The 21,906-nt window shown below is 38.3% G+C and overlaps 1 protein-coding gene across 8 annotated transcripts in view; it reads right to left on the bottom strand.

The window, feature by feature from the left end:
* Positions 1 to 372: 372 nt before the first annotated feature.
* PAPOLA (poly(A) polymerase alpha) overlaps positions 373 to 21,906 on the bottom strand; it is a 61,346-nt gene continuing 39,812 nt past the window's right edge. For 2 of the 8 annotated variants that reach the window (XM_060620710.3, XM_060620708.3), the window contains exons 16-22: positions 18,724 to 18,845; positions 14,335 to 14,477; positions 10,902 to 11,002; positions 10,449 to 10,669; positions 6,554 to 6,616; positions 4,627 to 4,701; positions 373 to 2,576 (exon numbers count right to left, since the gene is read on the bottom strand). In XM_060620710.3, coding sequence (XP_060476693.1) covers positions 2,481 to 2,576; positions 4,627 to 4,701; positions 6,554 to 6,616; positions 10,449 to 10,669; positions 10,902 to 11,002; positions 14,335 to 14,477; positions 18,724 to 18,845 — 821 coding nt within the window. In that variant the 3' untranslated portion in view covers positions 373 to 2,480. The remainder of the gene's footprint in view (positions 2,577 to 4,626; positions 4,702 to 6,553; positions 6,617 to 10,448; positions 10,670 to 10,901; positions 11,003 to 14,334; positions 14,478 to 18,723; positions 18,846 to 21,906) is intronic. The other 6 variants (XM_060620709.3, XM_060620712.3, XM_060620713.3 and 3 more) reach the window with 6 other exon arrangements.

Raw genomic sequence — 21,906 nt, 5'->3', positions numbered from 1 at the left:
TTGGAAAAGAAACGCATCAGCAGTACACGGTCCACACGACTGAGACAAATATGCAGAAGAGGTATAGTGTCTACGTACACAAATACTGTAGCCAGAGGGGCAGCTGAGAGTGAATTAATGGTAACTATATTCACATTTTCCTCCTTATAATGATCATGTATATGAAAAATACCGATTATATAAGGTACCGATCATTACTAGACTGCCACTGCTAAGCATACGTTAACAAGAAGCAAATCCTTTGTCAAGGTAACCTAAGTAAACTCCTTTGCCAATCTTCGCTGACAGCCGTCCCATAAAGTTGTAAGTATAACCAATGTATCGCTGAAAAAACAAAAGAAATCAAGTCAGTCCGAAGAAACCAGCCAACTGTGGGATTGTGCTGTTTTTTTTTTTATTGTGTTTTCAATGGAGAAATACATCATCTGTTTACAAAATAGCTCTTGAAAAATACAAGGAGTACAGATACTATAAAACAAAGCAAACTCCAGTCATGAGACACTACATACATCATGCGAAAGCAACAGTCTGATCTCCAGGTTATGAAAACTAGAATTAAAAAGTCACTACACAGAAAAGGTCCAAGTTTCCAGCTTGGCAAAACTTGGGTGCAGTTACATGAAACGTTTAATAAACTGAATTGTTTTCCCCCGATGTGTAAACAAAATGACAAGACTAAATCTGTGCCTGGCAATTTCAGTCTAACTCTGAAGCTACACAAAACACACAGACACCTTGTACACTTCACCTGTTAGCATGACCATCTTTTTTTTTTTTTTTTTTTTCCTTAGGTGGCGGGAGGAAGGGCAAGGTGACTGTGCGGAGCGAAGATGTGGGAAGCGGAAACACGGTCTACTAGACGTTATAAGGTACGGTGAAAAGAAAGCCTCCATTAATGCATAGCCTAAGGGGAAAGACTACACTCCAACTTTGGAAAATTAATTTGGAAGGATAGGGGAAGAGTTTAAGTAACTGCAGTTTAACATGAAAAATGCACATGTGATAGAATGGAGCACAATGGAAGATTCATAAAACATGCTCATCAGAAAAATCTGTTAGGTTTGCTTTGTCCAGATTAAGAAAAGTGTAACTAAGTTTATCAACATCTGGCATCCCTCGTACTTCGTGAAGACGGATATTCTGCTGCTTAATTATGAGGATTTGTTTTCTTTAAAGAAAGGAGTTCCTAATCTACTGATCGGATGAGACAAAATGAAAAAGGAGTAGAGGGCTGACTAGATGCCAAGTGCTTGCTAGAAATGATTTTTAAAATGTTTCTACATGTAAAATTTACTGACAAATTTCGGTCAACCATTTAAAAATAAAAATTAGTTTAAAATTCTTGGAGAAAATGCCTTTTTGCCCACATGTCTAAAATTGAAAATCAACTTCACTACAGAGAAGAGTTCCGTGGAGTGTACAAAATTCCGCATACTCAGAGATCAAATGGCCTTCCGAGACAGGTCGTCACAGTCCACGGGCGTGACTTCTAGTCACCCTCAAGTCTCAGCCACGGGACCAAAATTTAGTGTTCTGTGCCATGTGGCCACAGGATCATTGGTTTCACATCATGGCTTAAGAAAATACTGGCATTTTGTTTTTTATGAAATCAAGTTCTACCTTACTGCGTACAAGCAGAAAGGGAAAAGAAAAGGGGCGGGGAGCAAAAAGCTTTGTTTCAAAGACAAACAGGTTGAAGGCAAAAGAAACGTGGAGCTTTAACAAGCTCAAAGAAACACAGTCGCTGGCTGATCGCTGATTTGTATGCACTCTGAACAATTCTATAAATAAAACCAATATATCATTTCTTAATCATGACCCCATCAAAACCAACTATTTCCTAATTATTCTCTCCATGTCAAATATATACCCTAGGATTGACATTTCATTTGTAAGGGTTCGAGCTCCCGCACAGGGACTGAACGAGATGTACTCTTACCCTTTCCCTCAAGTAGAACAGGATACCGCTGCACGACAGTATCCAGTTTGCAGACTGATGGTAAAGGAAAGTTTTCAGGAAAAAAACGAAAATCCATCAAGCCGAAAATCTAAAATTAGTTCTCCTTTCTAATAAAAAAATTACATAAAAGTGCATCATCGAACAAGGAATTCTTATGCCAGTTTGTATTGCAAATTTTCCAAACAATGCATCAAACATAAACCCGATCCAGATGTCAATTATGGATACAAATATAGCTTGAGGTGTTTTTTTTTCTTTGTTTTAAAGGCAGTAATTTTTTTAATTTTTTGAAATCGTTAATGCAACTGTTGCTAACACAATAATAACAGTACTCCTGGCTTCACATACTAACCTGGACTCTTCCGATCAAGTGCTGATTAGCCCAGTAAGGGAGGCCACAAAAAAAACCTAAATCCATTTTCAGTCATGTCTAGTCTTGTACCCTCCATTCTCCTTTTTTAGCATTTGAAGACAACAGGTTGAGTTGGCAGATATTGTTTATGGACCCCTGAGGTTGTTTTTACCGATTCAATCTCAGTTTTATTGAATTCTTGATAACAGGAATAGGATTTGCAGGGAGAGCAGGGATATCAGAAAGGTCTGTACTGGATGTTTTCTGAGAACGAAAGCAAAGAACACAACATTGTTCAAAGCACTGTAACTTAAAAACGAGATTTACTTTCCACTGCTTTACTTTCTAAGAAATGGATGGGACCTTACCATAGACGTATTAAAAATTTTAAGAAAAACAAAAATGAGGTGCAAATAAACACGACTATTACTGTGAAATGATTTGCTCCACACTTGTAGAAATTTTCAAATAATAAAGGAGGCATATTTTAGCAATACACAGAAAACTCCTAAGTAATTTAAAACACAGATTTATAAACACGCTGCTCTAAGGATGACCTGTCATATAGTTATTCAATTCACGTTGCACTATATTTACTCGAAACAGCACTAAGAGCTGTAGCATTAACTGGTATTGGAGCACCCCCATGTGGGAGAACACTTAAAATTCACCTTCTACACAGGAGCAGCAGTTACCGGTCAATTTATCATTTTCTGACCGTACAAATTGTAAAAATCGATACAGCTGAGCCAGAATTTAATTCCTCTAAATTTTAGCAAAGTTCCATGTCAAAAAAGGACTAAATCACAAGCCTCTGTTAACATTCAAAAACAGAGATAAATTTTTAAGTGTTTTATTATGGGAAATTCCAGGCATCCACACAAGCAGAGCACGTTGGCTGATGAATCCCCACTTGGCCGTTACCTTCGCCGGCGGCCCAACGACAGCCAACCACCCACCCCTCTCTCACCTTCACCCCCAGCTTACTTGGAAGCAGATCCCAGAGATCCTAACATGTTGTCTGTATTTCAAGTTTATCTCAAAGCAGTAAGGACTCTTTGTTACACACAGCTACGACATTATAATCCTCTCCCCAGAAACACAGACACCGCTGCTATTACCAAATAAAGGGATGTACTTCCTTGTCATCTACATAATCACTCTTTTTATAACTGGGTGTTTTCTCTCTCAATGGCTCTAGGAATGCTTACATTAGAATATAAGTTTTACTCCCTCATAAATATACCCAAAAAGGCAAACACCCATGAGTACTGACCACAATAGGGATGAACTTATTAGTAAGGCAAAAGTATGAGAACCGTTCTCCAGAGTAGTGCGGCAGAGGCCAAAAGCCATGCAATCGCATCCCAGGAATTCACGACTGCTGAACAGCTTTGTCCACGTATCAATACCGGGCACATTTCCTAATGCTGTTTTAGTTACTTCCTCCACCCCGAATTTTTATTAGATAAAAGTTATGGAAATAAAAGACATTCCAGAAAGTGAACACGACGGTTCTCTCTTTAGAGGCTATGAGGGCTGATGGTCAGCAAAAACACATTTTAACATTATCACGTTAAAATAACCCTGAACCTTACAAAGCAGCGAAATACCACTGCCTCAGCTCAGCAGCTTTGCTGTGAGCAACACCGACCTCCCGAGGGTCACCAGCTCAATGTGCACGTAAAGAAAATATTTACTTCGTGTCAGAGTGTGACCTAGACGTTGAAGTAGAATCAATCTGAACAATTGTTTCACAAACAAATGAAGGTTCCCAAATCACTATTTAAAAAAAGATTCCAGGTGCCTACTGTATGCAAGGGACTGCCACAGAGAGAATTTCTAGGACAAATGAAAAAATAATTTTAAAGAATTATGGGTTACATTAAATTAATAATTGAAACTCAGAAGTAAAATGTGAGACAGAAACACATTTTAAAAATAAAAAAAAATTAAAAAAAAAAAACTTATCAACCTCACAAAAAGATCCACAAAGAATGGTTTTTGGTTCTACCATAATTTAAAATTCACTCTGACCTATAAAGAAAACCTCTGTAAGAATACTGCATCTTGTGACTACTGAGGATTTAAATGATTTGCGGTATCAAATAATATACTCAGGGAGGAGTCGGCATCTGGACAGTGCAAAGAACGGTCCCATTAAATCCAATGTTCTAGCTTTATACTACGATACAAGTAGTTACTGTCACAAAGATAATTTTAAGGGTCTTTGGCATATGCTCATTTTAGTTCATTATACCCCACTAATCTTAACAACATTTATAAAACTCTCCTTGCTTTTTGCACTTAGTACCTGAGAGGCCAACAGAGAAGCCGCTGTCTGAATAGTTTCTGATTGAGTTGTACTTGTCTCTGTATCAAGTTGTTCCTGTGAGACAAAGAGGACGGGGGAGGAAAGAGACTTAAAAAAGAATAAAAGAACATAACTGGGTTTGGTGGCTAATAAAGAAGACAAATTGGAAGACAAGAGGGTCAAGAGAAAGATGGGACTACATCACAAACTCATCTAGTAAGCCTCACCGTAGGCTCTTTCATCATTTCAGATACACATAAATTTCTACTTGCCTACTTAAATTCTATAGGCATGGTCAAAATCTCTCATGACTTTCCAACTACCTCCAACTTGGACATCTGAAGAAAATAATCACTAAAGATGCACACAGGCACATTAAGAAATGTTGCCCAGACAGTAATTAACACGATACAAACCCAAGCTCTTAGCTATGTGAAAAAAACCCAGTTACTATTATTAAATAAAATTACCCAAAAGGACAAAAACTGCTCCCACACCTTTAATTAAAAGTAAAAAAAAGTCCCTGAAACATTTCTCTCTCTCTCTCTTTTTTTTTTTTTTTTTTGGTTTCTCCTCCCCTCCTCAATAATCAATGCACTGATCTACTCTATTATCAGAAAAGACAGGGCGAACCATGTCATTCCTCTGAACTTTTTTAAAGGTGTGCACAAAGCAAAATAATACATACACACAAAGATGAAAATAAACATAAACATTTGAATTTCTACAAAACAACATATACAAAAAAACAATGAAATGGCAATTTTCTCTTACGAAACAGAAAGGGGTAAACAGGGTGTAGGTAACAGAAATGGAAGAGGTGCAGGCTTTCTGAAGGACAAACTGGCAAAATGTTATCAAGTCTTAAAAGTAAGTGTATGATCTGCCTCAGCAATTCCTTTCGTTAATTTATTCTAATAAACATAAACGGATGCCAGGTATTTAGCTACAGTCAATAGGACAATAGAAAAGAGCAACTTTTTTTTTAAAACAGAAACAATTGCTAAAAATAGGGAACTGGTTGAATAAAATACAGTAATGGCCTTGAGACAGCATTCTAAATAGCCGTTAATATTTTGTGAATTATGTAATCACAGGAACAGTTTCTCCTGGTTTACAGAGTAAAGGTTGGAAGGTAGAAGGCACTGGCACGTATGCCCAAATAAATTCTATAAAGACATCAAAAGAACACACGCTAAAATATCAATTATGGGAATAATCTGGGGAAAGTATTTCCAAATTTTCTACAATGCAAGGAAAAAGTTAAAAGCCTTCAGTACATTCCAATTTCAAAAAAAAAAAGACGTTCGAAGTCTAACGTGGCTTGGCTAAACCACTCTCTCTCACCTCATCTACCTCGCCTCAAGCCCCACGCACCCCAGAAGGCTCAGGCCAAAACGTTCTGCCAAAGACATTCTCTAAACGCACACACCCCAATCGTGAAATGACCTTCTCACTTCTCGTCATGCCCCCAATCCTATATACCCTTCAAGAACCGCCTCAAACACTTCATACATGGTCCTTCTACGAAGCTTCTTGCCCAGCGTTCCTGCCCTCCTGCCCTCACCACGCCTGCAGCCTCCATTACTTTGATCTTCTCTGGTAATGTGATTAGTTGCATCTACCTCCTATCTTCTCTGCTTGATTACAAGTTCTTTTAAAGGTACCGAACATGTCTCACTCGTCCCGCCGTTCCACTCAGGGTCCACCCAGATTACTGGGCCTTCAGTAAGGAGCTCACACATTTGAGAAATTCAATTTCAGCACTATAAATTAACATTCAAAAGGGACAAACACTTCTCTAAAAACAATACTGCAAACAACCTAAAGCCTACAGAACAAAAGACAGTACAATATTCTAGAGACATTTTTAGCACATCTTCTGTACTCTTAATCGTGTATGTATTCCAAGGCTAAATTAATATACCTTTGTTTCTGTTTTATCATGTCCACTCAAAGCAAGACAGTTAGCATCTTCGCTTGTTTCATCCTGTTTTTGAAAAAAAAAGCTTTATTCTCTAAAATGAAAAATTTAGATTACTTGCCAATCAATGCTTTAATTGATAAAAAAAAAATTAATTTTTTAAAATTCAAGTAAATTATAAATTATAAAATAAATTATAAAATAATTTAACCTGTAAGATCAATTATGGCCTTAAAATAGATTACTCGCTCACTTGAAAAAAAATTTTAATGTAACATATTTAATTTGGCTTCAGTATCTTCCAAACTTAAAAAGAATATGAAGAAAACTGTTACTGTTGATCAATACCACCTAAGTACATTCCCCAAAACCACGAGTTTCAGAAAATATTTTTTGTAAGGAAGAGAAAAAAAAGAGTTCTTTGATCAAATAATTAACAAACTTGAACACTATCACACCACCTCCGCCCCCTTTTTAGGAGATTCACGCATATATTGGCACATAAAAGATTCTGAGAAGTTCAAGAAGGAATACCTCTTTAGCTTTCCCAAACTTAATTAACCACACAATCCCCCTGGCTTAGTAAAACTTATTAACATCCTGAAGAAGAGTGCTCTCTTCTGATCTTAATTTTTTAATTTATTATAATTCTATTCAAAACCAACTCGTTTTTGGTAAAGGAGGGAAAGGAGGAGTCAAAAGTTACTGTACTTTCCCGTTCCTGCAGTCACTTGCAATTAATGTCACTTTCTTAAGAAAAACTATCTTTTAACACTAACTTCTCTGCTATGTATTTACTGGCCGAACTTTTAATTTTAAATGTGGCTTTAAAACAAGACATAGAAACCACGGAGTTTCTATGAGTGGGAGAGATTTAACAACAATATAAACCAATTCCAATAAGGACCTTATCTGCATCCTGCAAGCATTACAAACTTAAAGAACAGTAATGTGTCACAACTGGGCAAATTTCAACACTGACTGGATATGTTAACACTTCAGAATTATTGCTCATATTGGCAACTATACTGGTGTGTGTGTGTGTGTGTGTGTGTGTGTGTGTGTGTGTGTGCGCGCGCGCGCGCGCACATACAAATACACGCACACATGTGGTAATAATATACTGTAGTTGTGTTTTTAGAAGTCTTGACCTTTACTATACACAGAAATATTTCTGGCTGAAATGATATGCCTGGGATTTGCTTCATAACAATGGGAAAGGAATCAGATGTGTGGATGAAGAGGGCTGGCCATGAGGTGCTCAACTGCTGAAGCTAAGTGATATAAACAGGAGTGTTCACTGTAATTTTGTTCATGTTTGAAATTTTCCGTAAGTTTAAAAATACATATATAGCATCACTGAACCATATAATCTGGGTCAAACATTTTTCTATTTTTATCTTACCTTCCATTCTTACCATTTATATGTATTTGTAAAGCCTTTGCATATGATGTAAATTAAGCAGACATAAACTCCCTGACAATTCCTGAAACCCTCCCGTCTCAATGCATGTTAGTATATTATTAAGACCTGTGGTTTCTTTCTGGTTTGCTAAAATTTCTAATATCAAGTACTCACTAACAGAGCATAAAACACCCGGTTTAGGAGAGCTTCAAAATTAGTATATTCATAACAGTCCTCTGCTTTAGCACCATGAGACTTAGCCCTGGGTTCTAATCCCAACTCTGACTTTAATTAGCTTTATAAACGGAAAAGCCACTGAAACTCAAGTTCCTCTTCCAGGAAATGAGATCAGTCTAGGAGATAACCTAAGATCTCTTTTATATTGTAAAATTGTTTTTGTTAGTCAACTCCATGGAGTTTCCATAAGCAAAACCTAGACTGTGAGAAAACCTAAGAAAACAAAACAAAAACAAAAACAAAAAACTGCAAGGAAAAAAGGGAGGGAAATCTGTATTTTAAAGAATACTTAAGGGACATCATTCAATAGCTACACAGAGATCTTACTTAGCTCCAGACTGGAACAAATAAAGACTTTTAAAGAAAAAAAAAAAAAAATCAATGACGATGCAATCAGGGGCATGTGAGCACTGACTAGATATACGGTATTAATGAATTTCATTTTTCTAAGCGGGTTAGGTTTATTTTGTTTAAGCTGTTTTTTGTAATCCTTACCTTTTAGAGGACTTTAAAAATACTACTGAAATGACATGATGTCTGGGTTTTGAATCTAAATAACCCAAGTACAAAGGGAAATGGAAAAGGATGAAGAATTAAGGGTATAGGAACTGGCAGAGTCCCTTATACGTGAAGCCACATAATGGGTACACGAAATGATTCTCTTGTGTATGTATTTAGAATTTTCCATACTAAGTGCGATAATTCTATATTCCTACTGCCTCTCTAACTAGACAGGAAACATGAGTGTTTTCTACCAAGGTAAGTGCAAACCGAGGTACAAACACTGTGCCAAGACACAGGGAGTCAGAGCTCTCAGGGAGCCATTAAAAGAATTAAGCCATTAACAGTAAGGGCACAGAATGAGCAGGCATCTAGAGTTATGCTTAATATACTCTACTAAGATAAAAAGAAATATGAATTCTGAAATGCTCTGCCAACTGCAAACAAGCACCACCAGACAGAATGTGGAGCGACCAGAACTGGCACGTTTTCAGGTTGCTGCACGACAGTCCTGGAGCACTCGGGCTTTCCTGAAAAGATTCCAGGGCCTAACCCCCGGAATCTCTGATTCGGGGTATCTGGAGGCCTCCATAAAATCTCTACCAGGAGGGGGGGGGAAACGCTGAAAAATTCTGATGTACAACCAACACTGAAAATCACTGCCTTAAGAAGTAACTACGCAGATGGGTTTTCAGAATGCGTGTTGTAAGACAGGATATAATATGTTCACTCTTCATTTAGCATCGTTAGGGTGACACAAGTCATCACATTATTCACATTTACTTAATAACGACTATTTCAAAAAGAAAAAAAAAAACAAAAACCTAAAACAAAAGGTTTCAGAGTAAGCTGGGGAATAGAACACTTACAAATTAGAGACAATCATTTTTCACTAGTACAGATTAAAACATTCCCTTGAGAAAATCCAGATTCCCCCCTCCCCCCCCGCTCCTCCTTCTAAAGAAACTTCGGTGAAATGAGTAAACTCCTAAGTAACAACTTATCAGCCAAAAGTCACAATGAAATTGGGAGTTTCTGGGGTGTCACCTCTGGGGCACTGAGGACTGTCTCGCTAATAGCAAAACAACACGAGAGTGACTCCAGGGAGCAACAAGACTGTGTAACAAGGCTACTTACTTCTATTTCATGTTTTCAGACCCACACCAAAACAATGTGCACTTCGATGGTTTTCCTAAACGGAGACCCTGACAAGGTAAACTGGCCGCTTATAAAAAAAGGAGAGCACTGCTAGAAGATTTCCTGAAGGTTGGAGGAAGCAGTCATCCAAGGTCTCAAAGTTAATCGGACTTGGCAACTTTTGGTTACTCATTCACTAAGAATTCCCTGAAAACCTCTCAAATTTAGTAACCCTATAATCCCGAGTACAGTGTAAGAATCTCCAAAACCCATTTCAATCACAGAACTGTGTCCAAAGGCGCTATCGAAGGATCAGCGCACATAAAAGATAGAGTTACAAGAGAATAATAAATTAGGATGACTGACGTGGAAGCCCATGCTACGCTGTATTATGGACGAGACAAGCTACTTGTAAATGAGAGGCACGGCTTTATGGAAGAGGCTGTCACTGGGAGGAGTAGGAAGGGTGAAGAGAGACTATGGCCCTAAAGTGCTACGTAAAGATTTTCTAAAGCATTCTTCCTTGCTGCTTCTCAATTTGGGCTCACAAAGATTTTCTTCCACTGGATTTTAAAATACGCAGGCTGGTATTCCCATGGCTAACTAATATATAGATACCTCTTCTGTTTTGGTTTTCTTGGGGCTCTCTTCTTTATGAGGTGAGGATGTCCTCTTGACTCCTACTATAGGATTAGGTATTTTTGTTGCTGCATTTCCTGAAGGTCTAGGTGGTGGGTTTACCAGACGTGTTGAGGAAACAACTCTGGAGACCGTAGGCTTTGGTGGTGGTGAAATGGCTGGCTGTGTGGCAGTTTGAGGAATGCTTTCACTCGATGTACCTAAGAAGGTCAAGTACATGAACACACAAAAATTACAATAAATCATATTAACAGCAAGTTACAAGTAAAGCTTTATTTAGGTCTCTGAATTTTACTTCACTGATTATTATACGACAGTGTCAAACAACTGAATTCAGGCAACTTAATCAACAAATAAAGCCATCTTGCAAAACGAAGGATAAAACCAAATACAGTGTAAATATTCTCAAGCCTGTCAACCCCATCACCTTACCCCCTGAGCTTTCACTGGAATTTACTTGTGGCACAGAAACTTCAGTAGCCTGTATGTTGGTCACAGATGCTGCTGTTACAGCTGGAGCAGGACTGTTTCTGCTAAAAGAAAGAAAGAAAAGAAAGAAAAGAAAGAAAAGAAAGAAAAGAAAGGAAAGAAAGAAAAAAAGAAAAGAAACAAAACAGTGAAATATAAAATTCCATAACAAAATTTAATATGCGAAGTTGTTTTCTAAAGGAAATGATTCTTTAGTTTTACTTCTACATATACATCAGTAACTGACTTTGATAAAATGTAGCCAACAACCAAAAGCACACAGACATTCTTGAGCAGTGCTGTCCCACAGAACTCTTAGAGCTGTGCTGTCCATTATGGTAGTCACTGTTCACATGTAGCTACTCTGCACTTGAAATATGGCTGGCAAAACAAGGAATAATTTTATATGATTTTAATAAATTTAAATCTCTACTTGTGGCTAGTGACTAGCATATTAGATAGGACAGTTCTTTTTTTAATGTTTATTTTTGAGAGAGACAGAGAGAGAGAGCGCAAGAGCGAGAGTGGGGGAGGGGCAGAGAGAGGAGACACAGAATCTGAAGCAGGCTCCGGGCCCCAAGCTGCCAGCACAAAACCTGACACGGGCTCACACTTAGCAAACTTCGGGATCATGACCTGAGCCGAAGTCGGACCCTTAACCAACTAAGCCACCCAGGTGCCCCTAGACAGGGTAGTTTTAAAAAACAACAACAACAACAACAAAAACAACCTGATTGTATCTGATTTGGGGAAACAGACTTAACTGATGTGGGGTATAAGAAAACTCTGTCAAACGCTATAAATAAGAAATAAGAAATTTCTTATTTACCTTTCTACAAAGGTAGAAACTCTGTAGTTTCTGCCTACAAAATCTAAGGGTTCATAACACCCTAAAAGACCACCCAGTGACCCAGATACACAACAAAGGCTTTCAAAGCCATCCCTCCTCTTCTAGGTTCTGGATCCCACTGCCTCCTGTCATCTCAGCAAACTCAAACCCTTCATCCTTTACTTTCCTATCTCTTCAACTTTTCTGTCTCAAATCAATCCTATCGTAGTTAAATAATCTCATTTTAATTACTTCCCCCCTCCCCACCCCCCCGAAGAAAAACCAAAGCACAAAGTCCTCTGTAAAGACTGTCACTGTCTCTGCCAACTGTGGAACAATGACGCCAGGACAAGGCGGCAACACAAAAGGACTTTGTGTTTCAGTGCCTACATGACATTCAGGTGCAACCAGAGCAGTCAGCTCACTAAAGCTCTGGAGAGTTCACCGGTACAGGGAAGCCCAGACATCAACAAGCACAGGGGTTCCCCGTCCCCCCTCCCCCCACCGAGGAAGACGACAAGGACACAGGACTGTGGAGTGGGCACACACATCTACTGTCTTAAACAGAAAGGGACAGCTGGCCAGAGAAGCACCACAGATGCAGGAGAAACCCAGAAATAGCTAGCAAAATGGCTAGTGTATAATAAATACTCCAAGTTTGCTAAGCAAATATACAATTATAAACTTAAAATCCAGAAGTTACTTACAGAAGATTACTATTATGTAAGAAACTAATACTAAAACTTCTGAAGTTACTTAGTATATATGCCTATTTACATACATGTGCACAAACTCAAAGTACAAAAGCTTCTATACAAACCCCAAACCTCTTATTAAAATGTCTGCTTCTTTGTGGCAGAGGGAGGGGGGGCGGGGAAGAACACTCAAACTTAAGAAAAAAAAAATCCCTGGAAATTAAGACTCTACAAATGGGGAAGTGCTTTTAAAACGACAAGATTTAGAATCCATGTTCGTGCCTGAAGTCTTCAGACTGTGCACAATTACCCTAAAAACACAGCACGCATTCAAAGGCCAAGAGAAGAAAAGTGACCCTATCTGACTGCACGCCTACATCTCCCCTACTGCGTATTTGTCCAAAGAATCATCCTAACCTCCACCTCTGCCATTGGTTCTATTTTAACTAGCAATCCGATATTTAAAACTGCTTCTTAAAATACGAAATATGAAATATAACACGCATTCACAAAACTGCTCAAGTTTTAAGTATCAACTCATTAATTAACAAAATGATCGGCACAACTAAAAATATTAGCAGCACCTGAGAAGTCTACCATAAACAGCTCACTTCGAAGATACCCTAGTTATTAAAACAAACAAAAAAAGACTCTGCAAGCATATACCGTAAGAATTTACAGAAGTAAAAATAAATATGGCTTTTTGTGTTCTAATTTTTGCCACCATAGCCATGTCTTTCTTTCGTAAGAAAAGTATTTAGGGGTGCATGGGTGGCTCAGTTGGTTGAGCACCAGACTCTTGATTTCAGCTCAGGTCATGATCTCAGTTAGTGGGATCAAGTCCTGTGCTGGGCTCTGTGCTCACAGAGCACAGCCTGCTTGAGATTTTCTCTCTCTCTCTCTCTCTCTCTCTCTCTCTCTCTCTGCCCCTCTCCCACTTATATATAAAAAAAAAGTTTCCTGTAACTAAAACCAGCCCACAGAGATCTTCACCTCCTTCAGGAGACCCCTAATATTTTCATAGATATGTTCTCCTGCTGCACATATAGAAGCAGCTCCAGGACAGAAAGGTGGTTTTCTCTCTCTTGTCCATTCTCCTTAGCACACCACACAGTTCACTGAAGGTTAGCAGGTATCTCAATACAGCTCTTTCTGGATTAAGTTGGGATTACATCCCACTAAAGCCATCATAAGTTGAAAATATCTTAAGTCGAAAATCTATTTAATACACATAACCAACTACCAAACGTCATAGCTTAGCCTAGCCTACCTTAAACATGCTCGGGACACTTACGTTAGCCTGTAATTGGACAAAACCACCTAACACAAAGCCTACTTTATAATAAAGTGCTGAATATCTCTTGTAATTTACTGAATACTGTACCAAAGGGAAAACGGAATGGTTGCATGGGTGCAGAATGGCTGTCTGGGTACCGGCCGCTGACCCTGTGACTCAGGGCTCTCTGCCGGTGCCAGGCATCGGGGATTATCGTACACAGTATGTTGCTAGTCCCAGAAAGGGTCAAAATTCAAAACGCGACGCATGGTGTTTCCTGACTTTGTCCTGCTTTGGCACCATTATAAAGTCAAAAAATGTCGAACCACGAAAGTCAGGAACTATCTGTGTCGGAAACTTGAGGGATTACGGCGCTAACATTCATTCACATCTGAATGAAGACATACCTGTTCCAAAAACGGAATACAAGTACGACACAACAGGACAAAAATAATTACTTCCTCCCCAAAATAAGTTTAATTGCTGTTTTTAAAAAAGTCAGAAGATGGGGAAAAATAAACAGATGACTTTAACGAGAGAATCCATCAAACGTGTTTAGTCAACAGCCACTCCACTTCATCCCCTCGTCTGCCTTACCCCTGAGAGCTGCCAGAACTGTTCAATGGACTGGTCTTCATAGCACTAGTAGGTGAAGGCACAGACATGCTGTTGTCACTGTCCATAGACAAGTCGAGGCTGCTGTCATTGAGAGGTGTCAATCTGACACCTTCCGTCGAATGCTGCAATTAATAAAATTAAATATTTTTAATTTTACTTTAAATTAAATATTAGATAAATTAAATATTTGAAATATATTTCAAATGTATCTTTATTTTAGCCAGATCTCTGAAACACCAACATCTTTTACTCTGATAAATGATTTCTATTAGAAAGTACAAAGGAATGAGGTCCGGAAAAACCAGAAGTGTCATGCTGACTTATAAGGCAAACATTTGGGAGACGTACACTTGCTGGCTTCCAAGAGGCCTCGGACCACAAGATAGTTCCTCCACGGGAGAAAACAGGAGAAACGGTGCAAAACTAAACGTACACGCTGTCCTTAAGACACGCTGCGCACTAAAAAGCACTCTCGTGTGGAAACAGATGGACCTTAAATCAGAGGACTATGAATATACACAGACACACAGACATGTGTATTAGGAAAACAGTCTTAATGATAAACACAATACTAGCAACAAGGATCTCTGGTTATTGGGTTTATGAGCAATTTTTAAATCAATTTTTAATTATTCTGAAATGAATATAAAATCGTGTAATTTCAAAAAAGTTATCAACTAAGTACAGTGTAGCGCCACTTCTAAACATTTGTAAATAAATGAGCTTCTCTCAAAGCAAGAAGTTCTGGTGCTCTGACCGCCAACTTAGAATTTTAACATGACACATCCACTAGTATACATTTTCCTGTGAAAATAAATTTTGTGAAAGTGAAACCTAATATCCACATGTAAATCCTAATGCTAGTCTTGCTTCTCAAAAATCAAAGCGCTCAAAAAGGTTATTTAATATAGGAAAGCCCAAATAAAACTTAAACTATGAATGGTTCTATGGGATGAAAGTTGATTTCTAAACAACGTAGGTTGCTCTTTCTACAATCAATAGTATTGCAATATCAAATTGAGTTTCTTCAGCTTCTTTTTTTTTCCAGAATACTTTTTAACCTTGGTGCTCATTTACCTACAGGAACATTTTATTAAATTGTTTTTCCTTTCCTTCTTTTTTAAAAAGGTATTATTTATTTATTTTGAGAGAACACGGGCAAGCAGGACAGGGACAGAGCGAGAGACAGACAGAAAAATCTATGAGCTATTAGCACAGAGCCTGATGCAGGGCTTGAGCTCACAAACCACGAGACCATGACCTGAGCCAAACTCAACAGTCGGATGCTTAACAGACTGTGCCACCCAAGGCGCCCTCTACAGAAACATTTTAATGGAAAGGAGTGCACTGTTGACAAAAACCCATACCCCATTTACGTGTATGTGCACATGTGCGTGTGCTCTCTAGTTACTGATCAAACGGGGAAGATGAGATTTGGCAGAAGGGAGAGGAAGAGAAAGTAATGCCACTTGTTCACGTAGTCAGTTGCGTTGTGAAACAAATCTTCTAGTGAACATCCTTCCTACACAAAAATGCTACCAATTTCACTCTCCACCAAAGATGTGTACAGGAAGAAAATTACACTCAATTCTACAGTTACTTGCCTGACCAGGTGATCAAAATACCTATGAGACAACAGGCCACTGCTGAGGATGATCTGTGAACGTGGAGGTTTTAACTGGTTGGTCTGAACACAAAACAGCTGCTCTGCTTTGCCTCTGTGTCTATACCAAATTTGGCAAGAGACTTCAATGCCAAGAAATCATAAAGATTCTATAGAAACTTTCCAATAAAAGATAAAGACAGAACATACTAAAGAGAGAAACCTAGGTTCAAGTCATGTTGCTAACTCTACAGCCTTGGGCAAGTTTTTTAGCCACTCTGTTTCCCCTATAAAAGACATACTTGTAGACTGTTGTAGTATTCAATACAGAAAAACACTTGTACAGTGCTTTGCAAATAGCAGTTTATAAAAGGATGGTATTAATAAGAGTCTAAAAGAAACGCTTCATGGATCTAGATTTCTAGATACTTCTAAAAACAAGAAAATACTATTTTACTAGTGGCTAGAAATAATCCAAATGATGTCAAATCAAGGACAGATATAAGCATACCATAGCTATACAAAGAAATACTAAGCAGCCACATAGTATTTGTAATGTAACGTAATCTGGATACATAATAAGCACCCAAAGAGGAGGTCACAGAAGGCAAGTATCACCAAAAACCTTTTCAAAATACATATGTACAGGTTACATATGTGCACTGAAAGGTCTATATAGAAATAAAACTGAAATGCTGAAGAGTAGCTGTTACTGGGTGATAAGATTATAGTTAAGCTTTATTTGATAAATACAATGTCTGGACTAAACAATACATTTCTGATCATTCATAAGTCTTTTCAAATTCCACATGATTATGTGTAAGTAGATACAACTTGAAGAAGTAGAAAAAAATTTACTTAAACTATACTTCAGTTGCTCCAAATATCAATGTAGGAGGGTTTTTGGTTTTTGGTTTGTTTTTGTTTTTTTTTTTTTAAAGTAGGCTTCATGCCCAGCCCAGAGCCCAACATGGGCCTGAACCTATTACGATACTAACAGCAAGACCTGAGCTGAGATCAAGGGTCCGACACTCAACGAACTGAGCCACCCAGGCACCCCTAGATAGGAATTTTAATTTAAAAGGTAATCTGAACCAAGGGTCCTGGAAAATCTAATTACCTCAGTTATAAATAGCTGTTTTAATGGATGTAAGTGTTAAAGAACAATCTATTTATATTCACATTCACTTCTGAAAATGCGTAAAATGTTTACATATTTTTACATGCAGTAAATACATATTTAAGTGCAGTTGTTTTAACTCATTAATAACACCAAGGGACAATTAGAAGACAAATGTCTGACTTGACACTTTAGTTTAAAAATAAAATTATTCACTGGTAAACTTTATGTATGCTTTATAACAATTAAACAAATAAAATGGCTTGAAATAACAGCAGTACATTTTATCACTTTCTAGATATTACTTAGTTAACTCATAAAAAAGCATCAGGTTGAGAAGAGAATGACAAGCCGTATAAAGGCTTTACTGTGGTAAGCCATTTTAAAAATGGAAATGTCTTTTACACCTGCATTTTAGACCAAAATAAAAAGGCAAGTAAGTACCTCTGCCCCCAAAGTTATGATGATAACAACAGAAACAAGTATGAGCACTATGTGCCAAGCACAGAGTACCTATAATATCCTTACAAAATACCTAACGAGGTAGATAAAAATATTATCTCCATTTTAGAGAAAAAGCGAATCAAGAACATGATGTTTGTTCCAGAATTGGCCCGAGTCTCACAGCTGGGAGGCCGTGAAACCTGAAATCGAGCCAGCTGACCCACAAAGTCTCGTCCTTGGCTCAGATGCTTGTACCATAATAAACGCTATGCTCTAAGACAAAAACCTTATGATGCTGAAGCCCTTTGTGTGTTAGCTTCGTCCTCTGTCCCAGCCCCAGCCCCAGATGACCAACCATCACCCTGAAAAGTGGTGGCCATCGTTCTCTAACAGACTTTTCTTTCCTATTCTCTCAAAAAATATGTCATTTTACATTTTTAAACTTGCAAACTTTAGATAAAATTATTAAATAGTACATATTCATCTGCATCTTTCTAACTAAACATATTAATATCATACAGCTCTAGTCCAATTATTTTCACGGCAGTGTGTTAAGTATTCTGTTACAGAAATAAGCCGTCTATTTTTGAAATCATATAACGTTAAAAATCTAATTGTCATCTCTGCACTAAAATTCTAATATATTCTCTAGAAGTCCAAACGAGAAAAACACAGCTATAAGTTATTCAACAGGAAGCACGATTCCTAGAACAATAAACTACAAAACATTAATTCTGGTCAGCTCTGCTTGTGATTTTCATACTCCACAACTTAATTTTTAAGCAATATACATATATAATTCTTAACAAAATAAAGCCATTTTTATAACAAGCCACAGAATTTACTTGATCCACAATTTACCTAATTTGTCTACTTTTTAAAGGAAAAGAAATCAGGTACTGATATAGGTGGGATAGTAAATGGACAGTAGAAAATTCTGAAAAGAGAATATACGTTTATATCAAATAAGGGTAAAGAAGCATCTCCATGTCTGTGTGAGGTCTGAATCAAGTACATGCAAGAAACTTGACCGGAAGCAAGGTTTCACATAATGGAGCTGCTCCCTAGAACAGATTTTTCACCTGCTGTGATCTACTTCATGTGTGTGACTTACTGAGTCTAAACGCTGAGTAACTGATAGGCTGAATACAGTAAAAACATTATGTCAGTAACGCTTTTGTTAAGTACTTGCTAAATTTACCTTTTTCTTTTTCTGAAGAACATGATTAGGTAGTAGTTGATGGAGTTGCTTTCTTTTTACATGCATTGCAGCAATTTTCATGTCCACCTCAAACATCTTGCTGTTTATTGCTTGCCTATAAACTACACAATTAGGAAATTGTTACAAGAAATAGCAACATTTTAATAAAGGCAGTTAAACTCACCCAGCAGAAGCTATTCTAAGTAGGGATCTTCTTCTACCAATACTGTACATAAAACTTCAAAACCATCAGGCAAAAAAATGATCTGACAAATTCCATTGCCTGAGCAAACTCTATCACCACAAGGTGTATATAATGAATAAAAGCACAAAGTATACTAATTCTTCCAGTGCAATAACTCTTCAAATAATTTTATTTTTATGTTTATTTTTAAAATTTTTTTAATGTTTATTTATTTTTGAGAGAGCGAGCGAGAGAGCGAGCGAGCGCACAACAGAGTGGGAGCAGGGGAGGGGCAGAGAGAGAGGGAGACACAGAATCCAAAACAGGCTCCAGGTTCTGAGCTGTCAGCACAGCGCCCGACACGGGACTCGAACCCACGAACCACAAGATCATGACCTGAGCCAAAGTCAGATGCTTAACCGACTGAGCCACCCAGGCGCCCCTATGTTTGTTTATTTTTGAGAGAGAGTGAGTGCATGAGTGGGGGAGGGGCCGAGAGGGAGGGAGACACGGAATCCGAAGCAGGCTCCAGGCTCTGAGCTGTCAGCACAGAGCCTGATGCGGGGCTGGAACCCACGAGCCACGAGATCGTGACCTGAGCCGAAATCGGACGCTTAACAGACTGAGCCACCCAGGTGCCCCTTAAAATAGTAACTTTAAAGAGTAACTCTAAGAAACAGCAGAACTGGACAAAAGGAGTTTCTAAAACCCATACCCTTTTGTGCTACCAGTATAATTTACAACTCTAGCCCAATTATGTAACAAATGTAGCAAAAGTCAAGCTTATTAACTACACCTAAACACACCGTTTCAAGAATCTGCAGAAAAAAAGACTTTAAGTAGCAACATGTTCTGTTATAGAAATAACTGAATAGAGGTCACAGGAACAAAAACAAGATGCTACAAATAAATTAATCCACCTAAGTTCCAGAGAATCCCAAAATGGAAAAATCAATTCACTCAGTCATACAACGAGTATTTACTGAGCACCTACACTGTATCACACTGTTCTGGACATGGGGGACATAGAAAAGAGTTAAGAGACCAAAAGAACTTTATGGAGTCTACATTCTCATCGTGACAATACAATAAATAGGAAAAAAAGCAAGTAACAAATATTTCGTATCAGATGATGGTAGTGCTACAGAGGGAAACTGAGTAGGGAAGACGAGGAGAGAAGCTGGGCCTGGAAAGTGAGAGGACATGAGCCTGGAAACCTAAGTGAAAGTAAAGAAGTAACGGGCGGAACAGCATTCATTCCAGGAAGAGCTAATGTCAAGGACTCACTTTGGGAATGTCTGAGGAACCACAAAAAGGCCACTGGAGGGAAGGAAAAGTAAAGGAAAAGTGAAAGTCCTTTAACAGCAGTTCTAAAATCCCCAAAGCGCCCAACACAGAAGTTTTTCCTAAAATGGGCATCAGAAGTCACGTGGCAACAACACACCCTGATCTAAACTACCAACGGGTGGCTATTTGGTCTCTACCTTTGCTTACTTAATGCAAATACCGAACAGTTCCCTGCAGAAATGTTCCTGTCTCGGACTACCAAATACCAGGCATCGTCCAGTCCCCGCTAGGAATCTTACTTACTAACTTGATTACCTTCCTGGCCCTGAGATATATGGATAAAGGATTCTGAACTTACAACAGGAAACGAGGCCAGAGACATAGTGAGAAGGCCAGATCAGGTAAAAGCTTGCAAACCACAGAAAGGAAGGCCTGAGACTTTTATTCCAAATTAGACGGGTAGCCATTATAGGTTTTAAGCTGGTGAGACATGATCTGGCTTAGTATCATTTTGGACGCTGACTGAAAATAGCTATTATTCTATTAATAGCTGGGCGAGGTCAGGCCGGGGAAACTGTAGTAACGGCAGTAATACAACAGAGCAATGACAAAGGGCCTGGACTGATGTGACGGCAACAGAGATAGCAATTAGTAGCAGGAATCTCAATGAATACTACAAGTAGAGGCAAAAGGATTTTTTAATGCATCAGTATCAAGTATGAGAAAAACAGGAGCCCAGGAGGACTTCAAGATTTCTAGCTTGCACAAATACAGGGATATAGTTGCCAATACCTGAGATTAAAAAGATCTGAAGAGAAGGTGGAAGAGACTGGAAGTTAAGAATTGGAGTACTGAACATATTAAACTTGTTTTCTGAGAAAATCTCACCAAGTATTCCATTAAAATGTTTCAAGACACAGGAAAACTAAACACTTCCTTCCCAAAATAACTACAAGTCCTTTAAAATCTTGATGGTTCATTAGCACAATCTTTGATAAACAGCTAAACTTAGATGAAATGCACAAAACCAATTTTCTAATTCAAGTGTCTCTACATGATTTGTTAGTTTATAAATAGTTTAAGTCGACATCAGAATTTTTACTTTGGAAAAAAACATTCTGCGGTGTTCAGCAAGTGAAGTTATCACCCTCCAAAGCACATGCTAAGAAATGTGTAGGAATGTTTTCGTTGTCACAGCAATTAAGGGTTACCACTGCCAGGGACACTAAATACCCTTCAATGTTCCCCACAATAAAGAAACATGCCACATCCCACTTACATCCCTAGAAATGAAAAACTTGCTTACCAATTATTTGAACCAAGAAATCAGCTCAATTTTACATAAGAAACAGAGTGTTTTTAATCTGAACTTTTCAAGAAGGCAACTACCAGGTGTCTCATTTAGAGTTCACCTTTCAATTTACTGGAAACTTTAGCCGCTGTGTCACCAATGGCAATCCTGCCGCTGGCGGTCTCTTGGGTCACAACAGAGAGCACCTGCAGGAACTCACAGATGTCACGCTGCTGGCGACTCTACACATACGTGTAATCACCTGACTACTTGCGTCTGCCTCCTAGTCACCGCACCTGAGCATTTACACACCGAAAGACACACTCTTTTCCTTTCATTTCTTCACACTTAGTGTACGATACTGACTTTTTAACAAACTGGACCGATTTCTGTCTCTCCTCTAAGGAGGTACAAAATGTTT

This window comes from Panthera onca, chromosome B3, assembly GCF_046562875.1.
Source record: "Panthera onca isolate mPanOnc1 chromosome B3, mPanOnc1 haplotype 2, whole genome shotgun sequence".
NCBI classification, from domain to species: Eukaryota; Metazoa; Chordata; class Mammalia; order Carnivora; family Felidae; genus Panthera; species Panthera onca.
The sequence above is the reverse complement of the archived record's forward strand: the minus strand, read 5'-3'. Positions and strand labels throughout refer to the sequence as shown.